This window comes from Zingiber officinale, chromosome 4A, assembly GCF_018446385.1.
Source record: "Zingiber officinale cultivar Zhangliang chromosome 4A, Zo_v1.1, whole genome shotgun sequence".
NCBI classification, from domain to species: Eukaryota; Viridiplantae; Streptophyta; class Magnoliopsida; order Zingiberales; family Zingiberaceae; genus Zingiber; species Zingiber officinale.
The window spans coordinates 36,627,556-36,646,319 of record NC_055992.1 but is presented as its reverse complement, the minus strand read 5'-3'; the positions used below and the strand labels follow the sequence as shown (position 1 = coordinate 36,646,319).

At 36.0% G+C, this 18,764-nt stretch overlaps 2 protein-coding genes across 8 annotated transcripts; one reads left to right on the top strand and one right to left on the bottom strand.

Annotated features, from left to right (window-relative positions):
• Positions 1–7,027: 7,027 nt before the first annotated feature.
• Positions 7,028–9,294, top strand: LOC121969819. Of its 6 annotated transcripts, none has more exons than XR_006108670.1 (3): positions 7,028–7,643; positions 8,761–8,803; positions 8,909–9,294. XR_006108670.1 is itself a non-coding variant. In XM_042520079.1 (3 exons), the coding sequence occupies exons 1-3, from the start codon at positions 7,549–7,551 to the stop codon at positions 9,069–9,071; spliced, it is 324 nt and encodes a 107-aa protein (XP_042376013.1). In that variant the 5' UTR covers positions 7,028–7,548; the 3' UTR covers positions 9,072–9,294. The 6 variants fall into 6 exon arrangements, 1 of the variants encoding a protein (XP_042376013.1); XR_006108667.1 differs by lacking the exon at positions 8,761–8,803 and adding an exon at positions 8,137–8,282; XR_006108668.1 differs by having other exon boundaries at positions 8,137–8,803.
• Positions 9,295–15,336: 6,042 nt separating this feature from the next.
• On the bottom strand, positions 15,337–17,587 carry LOC121969818 (ACT domain-containing protein ACR4-like). 2 transcript variants are annotated; one of them, XM_042520077.1, is made up of 7 exons: positions 17,354–17,587; positions 17,196–17,253; positions 17,000–17,114; positions 16,851–16,918; positions 16,183–16,773; positions 16,004–16,108; positions 15,337–15,829 (listed from the first exon to the last, which is right to left on the bottom strand). In XM_042520077.1, exons 1-7 carry the CDS (start codon positions 17,422–17,424, stop codon positions 15,464–15,466), a joined length of 1,374 nt encoding a protein of 457 aa, XP_042376011.1. In that variant the 5' UTR covers positions 17,425–17,587; the 3' UTR covers positions 15,337–15,463. The 2 variants fall into 2 exon arrangements, with proteins under 2 accessions (XP_042376011.1, XP_042376012.1); XM_042520078.1 differs by having other exon boundaries at positions 17,208–17,253; positions 17,354–17,584.
• Positions 17,588–18,764: the final 1,177 nt, after the last annotated feature.

The window sequence follows — 18,764 nt, the reverse complement described above, 5'->3', positions numbered from 1 at the left end:
TTCTATATTCATTGAAGTCACCATACATGTTAACAAATGCAAGAACTAAGTTCATGAATGCCTTGATTTTTGAATATTGGTAACTATTCTTTTATGATCTTCAAATATGATTAGGTATTGTTTGAGGAATGATACTTTAGTTTCTTTTTAGTTTTATTTTACTAGCTCGAGACGTACAAGAATAAGTGTGAAAGAGGTAATAACTAATATTTTTATCTATTATTTTGGCTCTTAGACTTGACATTTTTACCTTCTCATATGATAAATTTAGTGTTTATATCATGATTTACAAGTAGGAATTCATTTTGGACTTTATTGTAAATTTTTGATAATTGTGGAATTAAATATTATGTTTTTAATGTGATTTTGTAGAAAATCCAAAGAGCCATAGATTAGGGTCAGGTCTAATCGAGTCTAACTTGATTTAGAGGTCAAATAGAAGAGATCAAGCTAAATCAATATGAATCGTTGATCCTGATCTGGAGAGATCTTGTTCCTTCATTCAGATCTAAATACCCCAACCCTTCATCCAGATTTAAAGCTATGTGGAACGTCAGATCTAAAGATGGAATCAACCTCAATTTACTCTAAAGCAATCTAGACCACTTATATAAAGATCAAATGGTCAGATCTTCATCTATCACCCTCACAAGCGCGGATGTCCCAGATCGAAAGAGAGAAAATCCTTCTCTTTACTCTTCATGCGGAGGCACAATGACGTTGTTGATGGCCTTCTTCATTTTTTTAGGTTTTCTTCACCACTTCCTTCACAGCCGCCACCTCTTTCTTCTCTCTTTCTCTTCACAACCGGTAAGCGGCTATTCTCCTTTCTTTCACTGTTGTCGGCTGGCCATCCCCATTCCACTCGGACCTCTTCTCAGATGACTAAGTTGGTGGTGAAGATTTCGATAGCAGCTGGCGTTCAACCTCCGACCATCTAGAAATCTCACCGGAGGGGTTCTCAAGTCCATATTTTCCTTCCACTCCCGAACCTCCACAACTCTGCCACTGCTGGAAATGGTGAAGAAGGTTGCGGGACTCATCTTCATCTCACCAGAGAGGTTTCTCCAATATTCTCCACTACCTACCGACCTAGTTCACATGGAAGAATTCCAGATCATTTGCTGTTGAGAGTGCTCTAATTCTTCTAGCAAAGACTCCATCCGAGGGGTTCTTGGGTGGAGGATTCGCATCATCAAGTGTCAACAACAGTTCCTGTCGGTTCTTCATAGCAACCACCGAAGCTGGGGGTTCTTTCTTCGGCCTCCCTATGTGACGGCAGGGAGGGTTAGAAGAGGAGAAGTCTACACCTATTCCACTTCATTCCGAACAACAGTTCTTCATCAGTTCATTCTATTTTTGGGGTTGTTTCTTTCCATTAAAGTTTTCATGAGTTGGTTGTGGATGTTGGTTTGGTTACTTAGTTTCTTTCATGTTGGTTGTTGATTTGTGATAAAGTGTAGTTGTTAATCTTCCATGTTCAACTTGCACAGATTTTGGTTATTTTGATTCATGCTCATAAGTTGTTGGTTTAATTCTTTGTTAGATTAGATTAGATTTCTTTAATGCTTAGCTCACTTTATGTTTTCTTTAATTCTAGTGCAATTGTAATTTAGGTTAAGTTAGCTTTCCTTTACTTGCATTAACTTTCACTTACTAAATTAGGCTTCATTTAATGCTTTGTTATTTCATTCCTTAGCTTAATTTTATTAATGGTGAAATTGTAGCGTTGAGTGATAATGCATTGTGAGATCACTATTAATGGTGGTAAAAGGTGATTATGCTCACCCTCAGCGTCCTGCCAAACCATCTTAGAGCCAACACGGAAAAGGGTGAGATCACTATAAATAGGTATATAGGATGTTGTTTATTTCATTAAAGTAAATTTCATAGTTGTTTTGTTATTTTAATTATTAGGTTTAGAATCAAAATCCAAAACCCTCATTTTCATATTAAAAATTTAAAAACATAAATAGCATACAATCATATGGTTATCATTTGATCGTTGCATTCATTGGGAGATGACTCGAGTTGACCCTATGCTATACTAGCCTAGATAGATTCAATACTAAATTCTTTTGATATTGTATTATGACAGTATGATCTTATCAATTTACAGTTAGCATATAGAAACAAATTGAAGAGAACTTAATCCACCCACCTCACGATTAATAGAAATATTGATCAATCCCAAATCAACGACTAATTATTAACAAAACACTTAATCATCCATCCACTACTAGATTTGAATCATCAATAGGGAGACCTAATTGATTTGAACAAACATCCATATAAAACTTAGATGAGGCTTTTGTTTGTTGGTTGGTCCTAGGAAGATCGTACCGGTTCCACTGTACAAAAATTTTGTACAAGTGTCGAACCTTTCCTAAACAACCTATTATGTTCTTTAGAAGTTAAATTAGGAATCGCAAATGGAACTTAACATTATTAATTCCAAATTTAACTTATCTGTTCTTAATGGTTTAGACTTGGATCGCAAGCGGAACTTAACACTATTGATCCAAATCAACCTATGTTATAAATTCAATTAAATATTAATTTCCAAAATTGGCTTCCAGGATTGCATGGTGAAGCACATGGCTTCTTGAGTATGGGAGCATCCACCACCGCCTAGACAAAGTCTTTTAAGGAAAGTTAATATTTAATTTCCTTATATAACTCTAGGTTTAACCAAAAAGAACAATCGAATCACAAATTCGAAAAATAAAACAAAAGAAACACAAATTCGAAACAAATCTGAAAACTATAGAATCATATGCCTCTTGTGTTTGGTATTTCCAAAAATAACTATACAAAGAAAACTAGTATGATGCGGAAAGCAATTACTAGTTATACCTTTCTTTGTAAGCAAATAACCTCTTGATCTTCTACCATATTCCTCTTCTAATCTCAGACGTTGTGTGGGAAACGATCTTCCGAGATGAGAACCACCAAGCTCCTTCTTCTCCAAGCTAGATTTGGCCACCATCAATTCTCCAAGAGAAGTAGAGGTCCGGCCACCACCACCAAGCTCCAAGAGATGCTAGAAACAAAGCCTCCTTTCTCTCCTTCTTCTTCTAGCTAGAACCGGCCACCATCACCAACTCCAAAAGAAAGATGAAACCGGCCACTAAAGAAGAAGAGAAGAGGAGAGGGAAAACTTCTAGGGCCGGCCACACCAAGGAGGAAAAGAGAGGAAGAAAAAGAATAGAGTTAGCACACATGAAGGCACCTCTACCCCCTCTTTTATAATCTTTGGCTTTGGCAAATAAGGAAAGTTTAATAAAACTTTCTTATTTTCTTTGCCATGAAAAAGAAAAAATTAATTGATAAAAATCAATTTTATTTTCTCTTATTAAAGTGGTCGGCCACCTTAAGAGCTTCCAAAACTAGGTAAGTTTTAAACAAAATTAAAACTCCCTTATTTGTTTCAGGAAATTTTAAAAATAAAATTTATTTTATAATATTTCCCTTCATGGTGGATTATAAAAAGGAATTTTTATAAATTAAAATCTTTCTTTTAAACATGTGGATAATTTCCAAAAAAGAAAGTTATCTCTAAAAATTAAAATCTCCTTTCAATCTACAAATAAGGAAAGATATCAAATCTTTTCTTAATCTTTTGTAGAAACTTATAAAAGAAATATTTAATTTTTAAACTCTCTTTTAAATTATGAACATGGTTAAAAAAGGAAAGTTTTCTTAAAATTAAAATCCACCTTTTAATCTATAAATAAGGAAAGATTTCAAATCTTTTCTTAATCTTTTGTAGAAAGCTATAAAAGGAAAGATTTAAATTTTAAACTTTCTTTTAAAAACCATGATATCCACATTAAGATAAGATTAAAAATAAAATCCCTTTTAATATAATGTGGTCGGCCACACCAAGCTTGGGTTCAAGCTAGGGTCGGCCACACCAACTCAACTCATTCTATTTACTTGACCGGCCCAAGCTTGGGTTCCAAGCTTGCTTGGCCGGCCCCAATAGGATGGGTATAAAGGTGGGTAAGAAGTGGGTATATGGTGGGTATAAATCTCTATATACAAGAGGTTACGATAGGGACCGAGAGGAGGAATTGGTTTTGGTCTCCCGATGAAATTAAACTTCCCGTGTTCTCCCCGAACATACAACTTAATTTCATCAATAATAATTCATACCACTAAAGAATTATTATTTAACTACCGCACCAATCCCAAATTACATTTTGGGCTCCTTATTATGAGTGTGTTAGTCTCCCTGTGTTTAAGATGTCGAATGTCCACTAATTAAATGAGTTACTGACAACTCACTTAATTAATATTTTAGTCCAAGAGTAGTATCACTCAACCTCATCGTCATGTCGGACTAAGTCTACCTGCAGGGTTTAACATAACAATCCTTATGAGCTCCTCTTGGGGTCATTCTCAACTTAGATTACTAGGACACAATTTCTTTCTATAATCAACAACACACACTATAAGTAATATCATTTCCCAACTTATCGGGTTTATTGATTTATCGTGCTAAATCTCACCCATTGATAAGTCAAAGAAATAAATACTAAATATATGTGTTTGTTATTATATTAGGATTAAGAGCACACACTTCCATAATAACTAAGGTCTAGTTTTTTTATCAAGTCAGTATAAAAAGAACTTACCTAAAATGGTCCTACTCAATACACTTAGAGTGTACTAGTGTAATTTATTAGTCAAGATAGACTAATCCCTAATCACACTACGACTTTACCGACAGTTTGTTCCTTTCCATCTTAGTCGTGAGCAACTGTTTATAATTTATAAAGAACTGATAACATGATCTTCTGTGCGTGACACCACACACCATATTATCTACGATATAAATTAATTGAACAACTACACTTATCATAAATGTAGATATTTTTGACCAATATGATTCTTTATTTCAAAATAAATGTTTACAAAAGCTAGGCTTTTAGTATACATTCCAACATTATTACCCTATAACTTCTCCTTCTCCGACAATGACTCCTAGCGACCTGCAAGGTAACAACGATGGCTAACTAAGGCGGCGGCAACAGCAACGGTGTTGCTGCTCGAGGTCCGTTGTCTTGAGATGGTCGCGGATCGACATTCAACCACATCTCAATCTCTGGAGATGGTGCACCATAGCCAACCAGGGCCCCTTCTCCGAAACGACAATTGCTGCAGTAGTAGCATGACGGCGCCGACAAAATCAAGTAGAGGGAATCGTGGCATTGGCGAGGCAAGTATAGCATCAAGCTCTGCAGGTGTGTTGTTGGCAAAAATTACAAGGGAGAGAGTCGGCGGAAAATTTAGCTCTAAGGGAAAAATGAAAATGAATTTTGAAAAATCAACATTTGCTCATTTAAATAGGATAACGAAACAGCATTAAATGTTATCCCTTTATTCCCATAAAAATATAAAATTGCTAATTTAAAATCTAAAAATTCCCCAAAATCCTATAGGATAATTTCTTGATTAACCCTTATTTTATTTAATTGACATATCTCATAAGCTTACTGCTCACTCGACTAGTCACCCTAAAAACTTTCTATTTGTTGACTCCTCAACATTAGTCAACTAATCAGTCAACTACTTCACATGTCGACTAGATTTTACACTAATGAACTAGTCAATCCCCAATTAATTTGAGGTTTTGGGTTTCCTTGATCCACTAGTCAACTGAATTCCACAACAATTGGCTAGGAACCTAACTATGAATTATTATAATGTCGAGTTAAACTGTGCTAAGTTATCTCTTCTCACCCTCATTGCATACAAGTCACTCAACGCTCATAGCTCATGAAGAATCCAACCCTTTTTGAACTTGACTTCGCCCCTCTGTTGTCTCCAGTTAGGTTACTCCATCCCTTAGACGTGCACAAGCACTCACATTCTCCACATGACATACTTCACATCTTCACCGACATAGTTTGCTTCCATTGATTATCATCTCTTTGCTACATATTTCTCATTGTCTTGCAATCTCTTAGTTTGCCTCATGCAATCTTCTCCAAATACTTACGCACTTCAAGCCATCAAACTGCAAACTTCGGCATGCCAAGTCATTGCTCAAAAGTTACTCAAACACCACCTTAGTGCTTCCCATCCTACGATCCCTCGTATGTCCCATAACCAATCTTCACCATTCTGTATAGACCTCTATGCTATTAAACATACGACTTTGGTCATCCTAAGGCATCATCTAATCTAACCTCATCAAGTCATGAGCTCCCTAAGCTACATATCACTACAAAAAAACAGGGCTTCAGAAACATATTTTTAAGACGGAATTAAAATCTGTTTCAGATTTAGGTCAATCAGAGACAGATTCACTACAGAATTACTAATCTGTTTCAATTTAATAAAATATAATGTTTGGAAAATAAATTGAGACGGAAATTGAAATGAATTTGAGACGGAATTACAAATAATTTTTTATAAACAAAGAAAATACAGATTACAAACAAAAATTGAAACGGTAAAATTCTGTTAAAATATTTGTTTAAAATTTAATGGAAAGTTAAAGACAGAAAAAATCCATTTTAAATTTATATAAATTAGAGATAATTTTTTTTTGATAAAAAAAATCCATTTCATATTTATGTAACTTAAACTTAGAGAAGGATTTATTACAGAATTTAGCAGTCTATTTATAAATATAATATTTTTTAAAAATTAAGATAAAAATTAAAATAAAATTTTGATAAAATTATAAATAACTTTTAATAAATAAAAATAAATATAGATTATAAATATAATTTTAAATTATATAATTTTTATCAAAAAATCCTTTAAAATTTAATGACAACTTGAGATGAAAATATTTATTTTAAATTTATAAGAATCATATATTTGTTACAAAAAATACAGATGTATTCCATTTAAAAAATATTATATAAAAGGAATTTAAGATGAAATATAAAACAAATTTAAAATAATATTTCATATAAATTTATAAAAAAAATAAATATTAGATACATATAAAATATAAATATAAGTATTTTATTTTCCCTTTCTCTAAATTTCTTTTCCCTTCCTCTTAAATCGCTCCTAACCTAATTCCTTCTCGTAGCTGACCTCCTCGCTCGAGCAAGTTGTGCACCTCGCATGGCGGTGAGGACACCTGGGCCACGGTAGTAAGGACGCCCACGGTGGCAAGGACGCCTGCGGCTGCTTCAAAGCGGCCATTGATAACCCTCCAGTGCTCAACATCATCACCTTCACTAAGATTGAAAGCAACCAAATAAAGGTTTTTTCTTTCCCCAAATCGCATTACAGTATCCATGTTTTTAAATCCACCTGTGCTCCACCACCATCCACAACCTCCTCCGGAACCACAGCCTCCCTAACGCGCTAATCCCCAAGTCTGTCAACTGCTTCTCCTACGACGACGCCTCCTATCTCCTCGAGGTCCGACTCTATGGCCCCTACTATGCGCACTATGAACACGAGCTCACCTACTTTGACAGCAAGGAACGGGAGAACCTCAGCTACGACACACTCCGCAAGGTGATCGAGTGAGCGCAGGAGGAATTGTTCTTTTAATTCCCAGTAAAGGGGATCATGGTCATCGATCCCAGCTCTGGTGTGATCCTCCTTCGCCTTCGACATGCCACCAGAATGCCGCCTGGAAGTGGAAGAAGCGACCGCAGGAATAGGTGAGTTGGCCAAATTGAAAATGAAGTGATCTTGCTGGGTGGCATTTCCTTTCGTGTTGGATTAGGGATTGATTTTGATGTGATTGTTGCTGCATTTGTTGACTATTGGATGATCGGCATCTACCAATGTGCCATTTTCTTGATTAATATCCCGTTTCTTCTACTTAGTTGATTCTAGTTTTAGTCTGCATTTCCTTTTGTAAGTTTTGGCTTTTGTTTCTCCAAATCGGTTGAGTTCCACACACTAGAACATTGCTTACAAGCAATTGCTTAATTATTTTGCTTCATTTCACTGTCAATAGCATGCTAACTTGCTTGCCAAAGGCTTGGATACTAGTTCAAATTGTGTCCTCCATTTCTGTCACAAGATTTCTAGATACTGTATTAAATTAGTTACTGAGATCATTTTGCAATTGCAATCTATTACTTATGGTTATATTTCCTCTTGAGTTGTGTAGTCCTTGTCTTTAGTTTTGTTCCTTTCCTGTGTCAGGTGTGTGGCTTTGTTCTTTGCTACTTCAAGTACGAGTAATTTTTTATCACTATTCGAGTTGAACTCATTGAATGTGTCAGGCGTGTGTTTTCTTATTGCAAAGGATTTATTTTCAACTTCCAAATCTCTCTAATCACCAAAAGAAGGTATTTCTTTATTAGTTCCTTTCCATGTTACTGTTTCTATTGATGTAATGTATTACACTTAGCTGCTTTAATGCCCATTTTAATCATTTTTTCTGGGGTTTCCTTGCAAATAACCTATAGTGTTAAAAGGACTTGATTTTCTATCAAACTTCCTTGCATCCTGGTTTATACAATAGCAAACATGTTCGAAGGAAGTTATGAATTATGAATATTAGTTGAATAATAACTTATTGCTTTTCTCTGACATATAGAGAAGAAAATTTTTACCAGATTAAATTTTTAACTTTCTTGACTTAGTCGATAACTGATTTTTTTTCTCTGACCTTTCTGATGAAACATTCACAGGTGTAAATAATACTTCTATTTATTCTGAATATTTGACCATCTTCAGGCTCCATGTGAAGCTTTTACAAAGATTCAAAATATTTGTTTCTATTATTGAAAAATCTACCTACATTCTTCTTTTAATTTTTAGCAGTAGTATCAGAGAGTTCGTGGACAATAAATCGGTTTGAGTTAGTGTAAGTAAAAAATAATTAATTGTTCATTATTGTTTTCGTGTGTGTATCTCATTTTTTTTGTTTTTAAATTTTTTAGACTAATATAAGTTATTGTATTATGAACAGGAACAAGAAAGAGAAAAATAAAATGTTGATGACTACTCTACTAATTCTTCATTCAATCTTCAATCATGATGTGATGTGGCGGGCGGCAAATTTTCTACAGTGTTGCGATCTGATGGGTGACTCATGTAAGGGGAGGGTGTATGAACTTGAACGCGATCGATAGTTTGGAAGATCAAACAATTAAAGTTTCAACAGATTTACTCTAATAAGAAGAATAAAGAATTATCACAAGAAATTGAAGACATGCATGCTACTAGCAAGAGGGTGGAGGGAGAAATTATTAAAAGGAAAAGAAAATTGGAATCGTAATGTGTGATTGCTTTTATTTCGAGACAATGTGAATGTTTATTTATCTTAATGGTAATCATATTGTACTTTTAGATTTAGAAATTAGTTTTTTTAATATTTTAATTTATTTGAAATTTATGATTGCTTGTTGCAAAGTAATATGTAAATATGAAATATTGATAAAATTAGTGATAAATTTGCAAATAAATTTATATGTGGATTTATAAACAGAAATATAAATGGATTGATAAACAGATTAACATTATATTTGTTAGATAATTTGAGACAGACTAAAAATAAATTTAAAACAAAATTAGAAACGAAATTTGCATTTAAAATTAATTTCATTTAGTTAAATTAAAGACAGATTCATAAACAGTTGTTTAATCTGTTTTTGAAATTAGAGACGAAATATTTCCGTCTTAAAATTAGCTACAAGGTTTTCACTAACTGATTTTTGGGACGGAATATTCCGTCTCAAACATTCTTTAGAGACAGAAACATGACTTTCAGAGACGGAATTTTTCGTCTCTGAAGCCATGTTTTCTTGTAGTGTATGTATTACTGTAAGTCCTTGCATACATAAACACACATATTAAAACACAATATAAGATCAAACTCAACCCCTTTGATCAAATATTAAAATCCAAGATTGTACAGGGCCACTTGGAACATGAATGCACCAATAATCTCCTCTTTTCGATGTTTTAAAATCCACATAAGTTAGAAAAACAAAATAGCATCAAAATTATCATGCACATGGAATGAATGCATTATCATGAACAAAGACCTAATCCTAGGCTTCCCTTCACCTAAGCTCCACCTAGGATTAGGAATTTTCCAAAACTTGCCATTAGTGGTGAACAAGATTCCCATAACCTTTTCTCTTTTCTCCCTCTAATTTCAAATTAGGTTCCTCCTTGTCCCAACATAGGAGAATCTCCTAAGAGGAGAAATCAAGGTTTCTCACTTAAACCTTGTTCACTCTTCTCCTCCTTTTATCATACATAAAAAAGGTGTACCAATTATCTCTCGGTAATTGATTTTATGCTTAAAAGATGATCCTTAACTTGTATTCAAAATCCCCTAATGGACTCTATCCATGAATATCAAATTCTCTTAATCATTTTCCAAACTAAAAACCCATATTTGACCATTCCGTAATGTCCCAATAGACTCCTACCTGTATCTAGACTCTAGTCGACTGATAATAGTGTAAATATGTTTTTTAAAAAATAAAATATGTGTCATTTTAAAAAAATTATCAAAAATTTCACAAATCATTGATAAGTTTAAAATTTTCAATGAGGTTTTTCTAACTCATATCTAATTGGAAAAATTAGATTTTTCTTCCAAAATCATTACCAATCTCAAGTTTGACACAAAACTAAAAACTAACTAAATTATTCAATTGAATCTTACCTAAAGTTCTTAGATCCATTGGTGAAATATATTCAAGGGTCTTCTCAAGGTTCTCAAACTTTGCCGTGAAAATTTGGTTCTCTAATTCTAGTTTCCTAAGCCTAGAATTGTCCCCTTGAACATTCGTTTACCTGAGCATATGTCTACCTTTCTTGATTTGCTTGCTTAGTCAAACTTGATTACATGGAAGCATCATTTCCCCCAACGAAAACCACTAACTCTAGGTTTCTCAATATCATACTAAGTTATAGCTTGACCAAATAAGATAAAGGTACTCAACAAGAAGTTGATGCTCCCCAATAATCATCACTATTCAAAACAAAACACATGAGACTTTCAAAGAGCTTTTTGGAAAAGAGGAGAATAATAGCCTTTGCTCTTAATTCCATGCCAACTTATAACATTACTATTGAGTGAGTAAGGAAGGTATGCTAGACAAGAGGAGCCTACTATATGCAAAGATCTAAGATAACCTATTACTCGGATGAAAAATAAAAAGGCTTGCTCACCTTGTCAACACTATTTCCTAGAGCGAGTATAGTTTGCATTGGGAGAAAGGTTGTTGCTTAAAGGATTTATTTGGGAAGATGATGTCTCCATCAAATTGCATCATCTGTGGCCCTTCCAAATCAAAAGGCATCTCATTTCCTAAATTTATTAGTGTCTTTCCAAATTCAAAAGAGTGTTGGAGCATGGATCGACCTTCAAAAATGAGAGGAGATGGTTGGAGTTTCCAACCCATTGGAGTCAAGAAAAAAATAATACTTATTTGTGACTATTTTTCATCAACAGAGAAAGGTTCTCATAGATGTTGCTACTTTCTTTGTTAATTAACAGTTAAAATACTATCTCTTTTCATTTCATAATAGTAATAACTAATGGATACAAATTAAAAGGACTCTTAATAATCTAAACAGTAAAAATATAATTCATGTTTGGAAAATCTAAAGGTCTTTTGGAAAATAAAGAAGAAATATGAAGTGTGGTGCACAAAGATAATGACAGTATTACATGCAAAGCTTCAATGCTGCTTACTTTTGGGGACACAAGTTTTTCTATATTGTTGCTTCTTACTAGATGATCCTCCTAAGTTCCAAGTTGGCAGATTTGTAGTGGTTTCTGACATTGAGATCTAATAAATATGTTGTGGAAACTGAGGTGGGCAATTGTTTCGTTGTTCCCCTAACAATTCCCTACCAAGGGGACAGTACAATCCACCAAAGATGCTACAAATCTGCCTTTACAATGGCACCTCACTCTTTAGCTCCTTTGAGGATAATGTGATAAAATACCTGCTGCCTCACTCTACACCATTGATAAAACTTTCTCTCATGTTGTGATAGGATCTGCATAGATTAACACGCGTTAGAGAGCGCTGAAGGTCATTCCAACAAGACCTTTCCAATGCATAAGTCATGATGTGATCATCGAAAATAAAAATAAAACAGTATTGAAGGAATGACGAAGAAGTTAGGATAGAGTTGGATCATCAGGTGATTCCTTGGACGATCTTTATATAGACTTATCTCAAACCCTAGCAAGTTATTGAATCTCGAGGTTATGAGTTGCGAGTCATTTATTGATCATGCCCAATTTTAATCTAAAGCAGGGCCATATGTGTTGGATTTGCCGAAGTGGAGACAATGTATAGACTGAGTTGGCCATGTTGCCAAAATATTATGGGCAAAAGTCAAATGGGTGCTCCTTTTTTACCTAATCGTCAAAGAGACGTCCTATGTTTATTTTTTATCAAAAGGGCATTTCACTCACCTCGTAAAATGATACAGCTGTCCTCTAATATTATTTTCATTATTATCTCATCTCCTGTTTAAATCGGGAGATAATTTAGCAGCTATGGTTTCGTAGCAGCTACATAGTTGTAACAGTTACGATTTGTAACTGTTATAACATGGAAAAAAAATTAAAACTAAAATTGTTTGAAGCCTTTGAAAAGGATCTAAACAATGTTTTTGAGCTTGAAATCAGACCGTTATGAGTTCCACCTCATAACCAGTTATACATTTCTAAACTAGTTTTGATTTAATATATAGCGTGTTCTGTGGTTCAACCAAAGTGAAAATTTATATTATGAACTCTCAAAATTTAGAGTTTAACATTCACATTATAATAGCTATGAAACCGTAATTGCTACAACGTGAATATTAAACCCTAAACTTTGAGAGACTATAACTTTTAATTCAGATTAAACCACGGGACATAATATATCAAATCGAAACTCGTTCAGAGATCTATAATTAATTATTGAGTGGAATTCATAACGACCCAATTTTAGGTGTAAAAAATTTTATTATAGCCTTTTCGGAAGCTCCGAACAATTTTAATATTAAAAAATATCATGTTATAGTAACTATGATTTCATAGCTGTTACATTATAATTTCATAACTGTTACAACGAGCCTAATTTATGCGGTAGATATAAATAGGATAACAATAAGAACAATATTAAAGGACAGTTATATCGTTTTATCAGGGACGAGGAGCCTCTTTTATAAAAAAAAAACAATATAGAGCCCTTTGACGATTCAATAATACAAAACCCAAATATGATTACCTGAAATACGAGAGCACGTTCAAGGATTTCACGCAAAAAGTTCCTTGATACTTTCTTCAAATACTACTGTCCGAAACGAAACAATTCTTTAAATTCTTAAAATAATGATTTTGAAATTTGACCAGATAATTATGTATTTGGCCTCTCACAATATACATTGTTCCTAGGACAGTGGGCGATTCAATGTGACCTTTCGTCTATCAGTCACACTGTAAATGCGATGGAACTTGAATGGAATAAATTGAGTCGAAATGAGACAAGAGTTGGATCTGATGAGGCATTGGTACCCAGATCGATGTTCACTACTTTCCAGACTCACAATGTGACAAAACTACTAGTTTGAATGCAGTATTCTAGTGGTCAACAAATCCCTGCACACATATCATTAGCTACACATCTTCATTTCTTCAGCAAGTCTCTTGTTTCCATGTGCTATCTGCCTCATTAAAAAAGGCCTCTTCTCATTAAATATATGATTCTTCACAGAAATCGACCCACTCCCATATTTTACCCTTCCATGTTCAAAGATTTCGGCAGATTCGCGGTCAACATTGTTATGTTGAGCCCAAAGTTGATGGAATATCACTTTGAGACTGTCTGCGAGTCTTTTTGCATGTGCTAATGCACCAAACATGGAAGAACTTGGGGAACATACATACGTAGGTTTAACCAGAAATTTACTGAGATCATTGACCAAGATAAAAACTAAACTAACTGATGGATTTCCTTCTGTATGCTCGGGCTGCTCCTGTCCCTTATTCCTCGGAGTTGTGGTTGTGTTCGTCCTCCGGCTGGCTGAGCCTCGGTGTCCAATGAGTCAACACCCATCAGCGGGCACCGACATGATTGACATGATCCTTCCAATGGTCAAGTGTCACGTCAGCATTTAGCCGAAAGATGAGGCTTGTGGGGGTGGGCGGGCGAAAGAGGACAAGTAATAAAAGAAAGAAGAGTGGAGGTCCATGTGTGAAAAGAAAATCATACATTTACCATCACCTGATCTTGTATAGCCGATGAAAGAGTGAATCCATGTGGACTGATGCACGAGTTGCCTAGGCTGCCAGCACGAGCCGCGTAGGCTTCCACGCAAGCTGCGAGCATAGAGTTTTTTTAGTCGGTTCCAAAAATATTTAATTTCTATTTAAAATTATCAAATTTTAGTTAAATTTAAACATATTCGTTAATTTCTTTGAACCGAAATTGAATTCATAATATTTTATTTAATTATTCACGATCCACTTGTTAAGGAAACTCAAATCAAATTCTAATTATTTATACAAAATTTTAATTTAAATATATTCAAATTAAGATTCAAATAATTCGAATCAAACATGAATTTAAATCATTTTGAATTATGATTTGAATATACTCGAATCAACAATCAGCTCAAATTTTATTTTGAGTTGAATTTAGTCCAAATTATTTGAATTTTTGAACTTCGATTATTTTTTAAACTCGAATTCAAATATCAATATGTTCATATCATCCGACTTGATTCAATTTGTCTACACCCCTAATCAAGAGTTGATTGACCGGGCGCAGAGAGATAGGGTGCAAGGGGAGACAGCAATGAAGTCGTACACCTAGTGTGGTCAAGCCGTTGACTAGGTCTCACAGTCGGTGTCAACAGACTCGCCAGGGCGATTTTGGACCACAGAGTACGGTGATTGTGGTTGTCAGTCAGAGGCTGAGGTCGAAAAGAACTAGCTCAGCAAGGATGCCTCCACTTATGGAAGTTGTTGTGTGCCAGCAGAATCAAGAGAGCTAGACCGAACGAGGCCCATGAAGGGCGTCCTGCCCTGATACGGAGAGGAGGCTATTCGCCTGGCTGGGTTTCCCCGGTTACATCAGTATAACATTCCGCTAAAGATTCTAATTTCCCTAGTTATTTAAAAAGAGCCTTGTGCAGATTCTGTCCTATTCTTTGACTCTTTCATATGTGTTTCATACTTTAAGCAAACCTTGATGCTTTAGTTGATGATGAAGTTAGTTATTCAACTTGATTTGAGGCCCTTGTGATTGCCATTCAGACCAATGGACTTGTACAAGTGAGCTAAGATTAGAAGATGTTTAGTGGTATCCTCATGGATGTAAAGTGTCCTTTAGTCGAAAAGCGACGACTGAGATTAGAAGATTCAGTGCTTTCTTTTTAAATGTCTCACTTGTTAACAGACTTTCTAATGGTCTCAACTTCATTTACAGTGGCCAACACTTGCAAGTGCATAAAATTCTTCCACAGATGGCTCAGCACATAATTAAGATGAAGACTGAGATTAGTGAGGAGAGAGCCGATCTCCGGAGCTCGATCTGATCAGCCCCAAGTTATGTAGCAACTTCTCTGATCTGGACCTGAACAGACTGCCAAATGAGAATTTCCCACTGTCATCTGCTGAAGCTTTTGTGTGCATCTCATCCTTGACCTGCAGGATTGCCTGCCCAATTTCGTTTCGCACTGCCTCGATCGTTCGACTGTTAACCGGATTTCCTGATGAATCTGTGACATAGAACACATTGACAGCCTGAGATCCCCTAGTAGTGACCTCGGCTCGTGTGACCGAAAGCCCATTTTCTCTAAATATGCGAGTAACATCAGAAAGCAGGCCAACTCTATCTTCACAGCAAAGTTCAAGTCTCACACCCTGCTCGCGATCATAATAAGCATATCGATCTTAGATTATAAAATGCTATGAACAAGCTTAACATGTTCGAAAGAAATTGAAATGGCAATAGTATTGCTAGAGAATTAGCAAGTGTAGTTCAAAAGATACTTCTTAGAATATAAACATTATATTCAGTTGAAAGATTTAGTAAACCTCTCTATTCCTTCTTCTGATTGCAGCCTCCAAGCACAGCACTAACCTTTGCCTTTCCCCTTCTGAGCTAATGGGGCTACCATCAACATGTCTAATGTAGTATTCCTAAACAAACAACCAAAAACTCGAGCTGTGAAATAAAAAATAAAAGGAAATCTAAACTGTTTGTCGATATGAACCTGATATGCTTCTGGCCCTTCAGCAATCACAGTGGCATGAAACACCACATACTGCATATCTGTGAGAGTGCAAACAGTGTCAAAGAGTAACTTGGGCCGATCATCACACCTCACATTCACCATGGAGTAGCCTTTCTCAGTGCAATTCTCCACGCTCACGACTAGCTTGCTCCGGTCCACCGAAACATGTTCGAGCTCAGTGTCGTCTCGGTCGTAGTCCCTATCAGCATACAACATCTGATGCAATCTCCTCTGAGTGTGAGTTACACCTACAGAAATGGCAGTCTTTGCGCTCCTCTTATCTCTATCTCCTACAAGAATATAGCGCAGGAGGCGCTTGATATTCCCAAGCCTATCACTGTTATCAATGGCTCCTCCACTCTCTTCATCTGTGATGTAAACAACTGATGCCATCCGAGAATTGTGCGTCCATACTTCAGCTGCGACGATGTTGCATTTGAGGTCTGAGAGAACTGCAAAGATCTCAGAAAGCAGCCCTGGTCGATCTCTGCCGATCAGTTCGATGGAAGTGTGCTCCGAAGAGGCTTGTATGCCCACAGACTGTGAGCTTGATGCTCTTGCCGCTAGTGACTTAAAAGATGGAGATTTCAAAACAAAACTTTGATTGATTAATGCAGCTAGCTCAGTATCAAGTTTTGTAGCAGTACCTGTTGAATGCGGTCGATGACTTCACCATCGTAGATTTTGTTCCCGCACAGGTCTACAACATGGAACACTGCCAAAAAAAGATGATTTAAAACGCCGTGAAGGAAAGTAGTGAACAGGAGAGAAGAAAGAGATAGAAGCAGCTGCGTACCATCCATAAACCACTCTCCGTCAGAGGAGATGTATGCCCTGGTGATGGTGAGGTTGAGGTCAGTCAATACCTGCACCACCTCCAGCAAGCTCCCTTGCCTGTTAGCACTGTCCACCTGCATGGAAGCGCAATCCAAACCTCAAACACTGAGGGGAAAAAAAGAAAAACCCTGGCCACCCAAAGGGAGAAGTCACACCAAGCAGCTGACCTGCACCAAGGTGGCTTTCCTGCTGGAAGTGTTGTCGACAGTGACCCTGAAAGGTTAGATGACACTCACGAACTTGCAGAGGAAAAAAAGAAGCAAAAGAAGAAGAAGAAGAGCGCAGCTCGATTTCAAAGGGACAGTACTCTTACCTCGGAGGGTTCAACTGAATCACCAACTTTTCATATTCGTCATCAATGTCAGCCAAAAACCCATGATCCATTAAAGCTACGACCAACAGGGCTCGTACCTGTTGTTACCAGTAGCAGTGGAGAACTAGATTAGCAGGTGAACAAACACTAGCACACTCACACAAGGTGTGTGGAGGACCGGAGGAGGAGGAACAAATGAAACAAAAAACAATCTCTATCGTCTTGTTCTTTTATCAATATTAGTACCCTTGCTATCTTAGAGTCACGCACTCTGTTCTGAACGACTGGTCCTTTTTTTATATTGCAGTGTGGGGCTGCGTTCAGAGTTGCCAGTGGGCCTGTGACTGTCGTGTAGCACTTGGATTGGGGAAAGGGTAGTAGGACTCAGGAGGGAGGCAGAAGGGGAGGAGGAAAAGGCTGAACAGAGGGATTAAACAAAGATTTCTTCTGTTTTTCATGTTCCTCTGAATAAAACAAATAAAATGAAAGTGGGTCGCCTTACCACGACAGACCATGTGTGTGGAGATCAGAAAGGGTGGATGCCCATTGCCATGGATGGAGAAGGGAGGGGTCCCTGTGTCCAGCTCCGGCCTTCGCTACTTCTTGGACGAAGAGATTCTTCATCCTAGTCAAACTTTGCACTTCAAAGTTGCCTCTTAGCTTTTGATCAGTGGAAGCAAACTTTCATTCTCCAGTAGTGAGTCAACTACAGAGGTAAACTATATCAAATTGAAGGTGAAGAGTGAAGCAGTAACCATTTCTTTCATTTTTCTGTGTTATTTTTTTTGGAAGAAGAAAGATTTTGGATGAACAATTGTTGCTCGTCTAGAAGTCGTTTAACTAAATAGAGTCCAATGCAAATTGGTAACTCTGAGAAGGACTACAAGTTTGCTCAAGATGTAGCTGATCAACTGATTGCGAGAATTTCTGGTGTAGTCGCAGGCTAGAGCAGTAATGGAATGAAGGCTGAAGAATAGAGAAAGTAAAAGCCTTTTCTTTCTTTTTTTGTTTTTTTTGTTTTTTTTGGTGGCTCTAAGAGCTTTTCTGTTACTTAGCTCTAACGTGTAGTCACATATTTGCCAATTGGTGAACATGGGAAGTTTGATAAGTGAATGACAACTATATATATTAGGCATAGGTGAAGTACTAATAAGTAAATTCCACAGATACGAGTGATTCAACAGATAATTATCGAATTCATTAATTCGAATATGAATATCAGAAGTGACTATTGAATCAGTTGATTCGCTCACGAATACCTTCTAATCTTTGTTAATTCACACAAAAATATTAGGAAAAAAAAACTCATCGTTCCAAAGACGGCTAAAAATAGCATTAATAAAAAAACTCTTAAAACATTAAACATGACATTTATATAGACCGAATACCCTAATTGCAAGATAATAATACA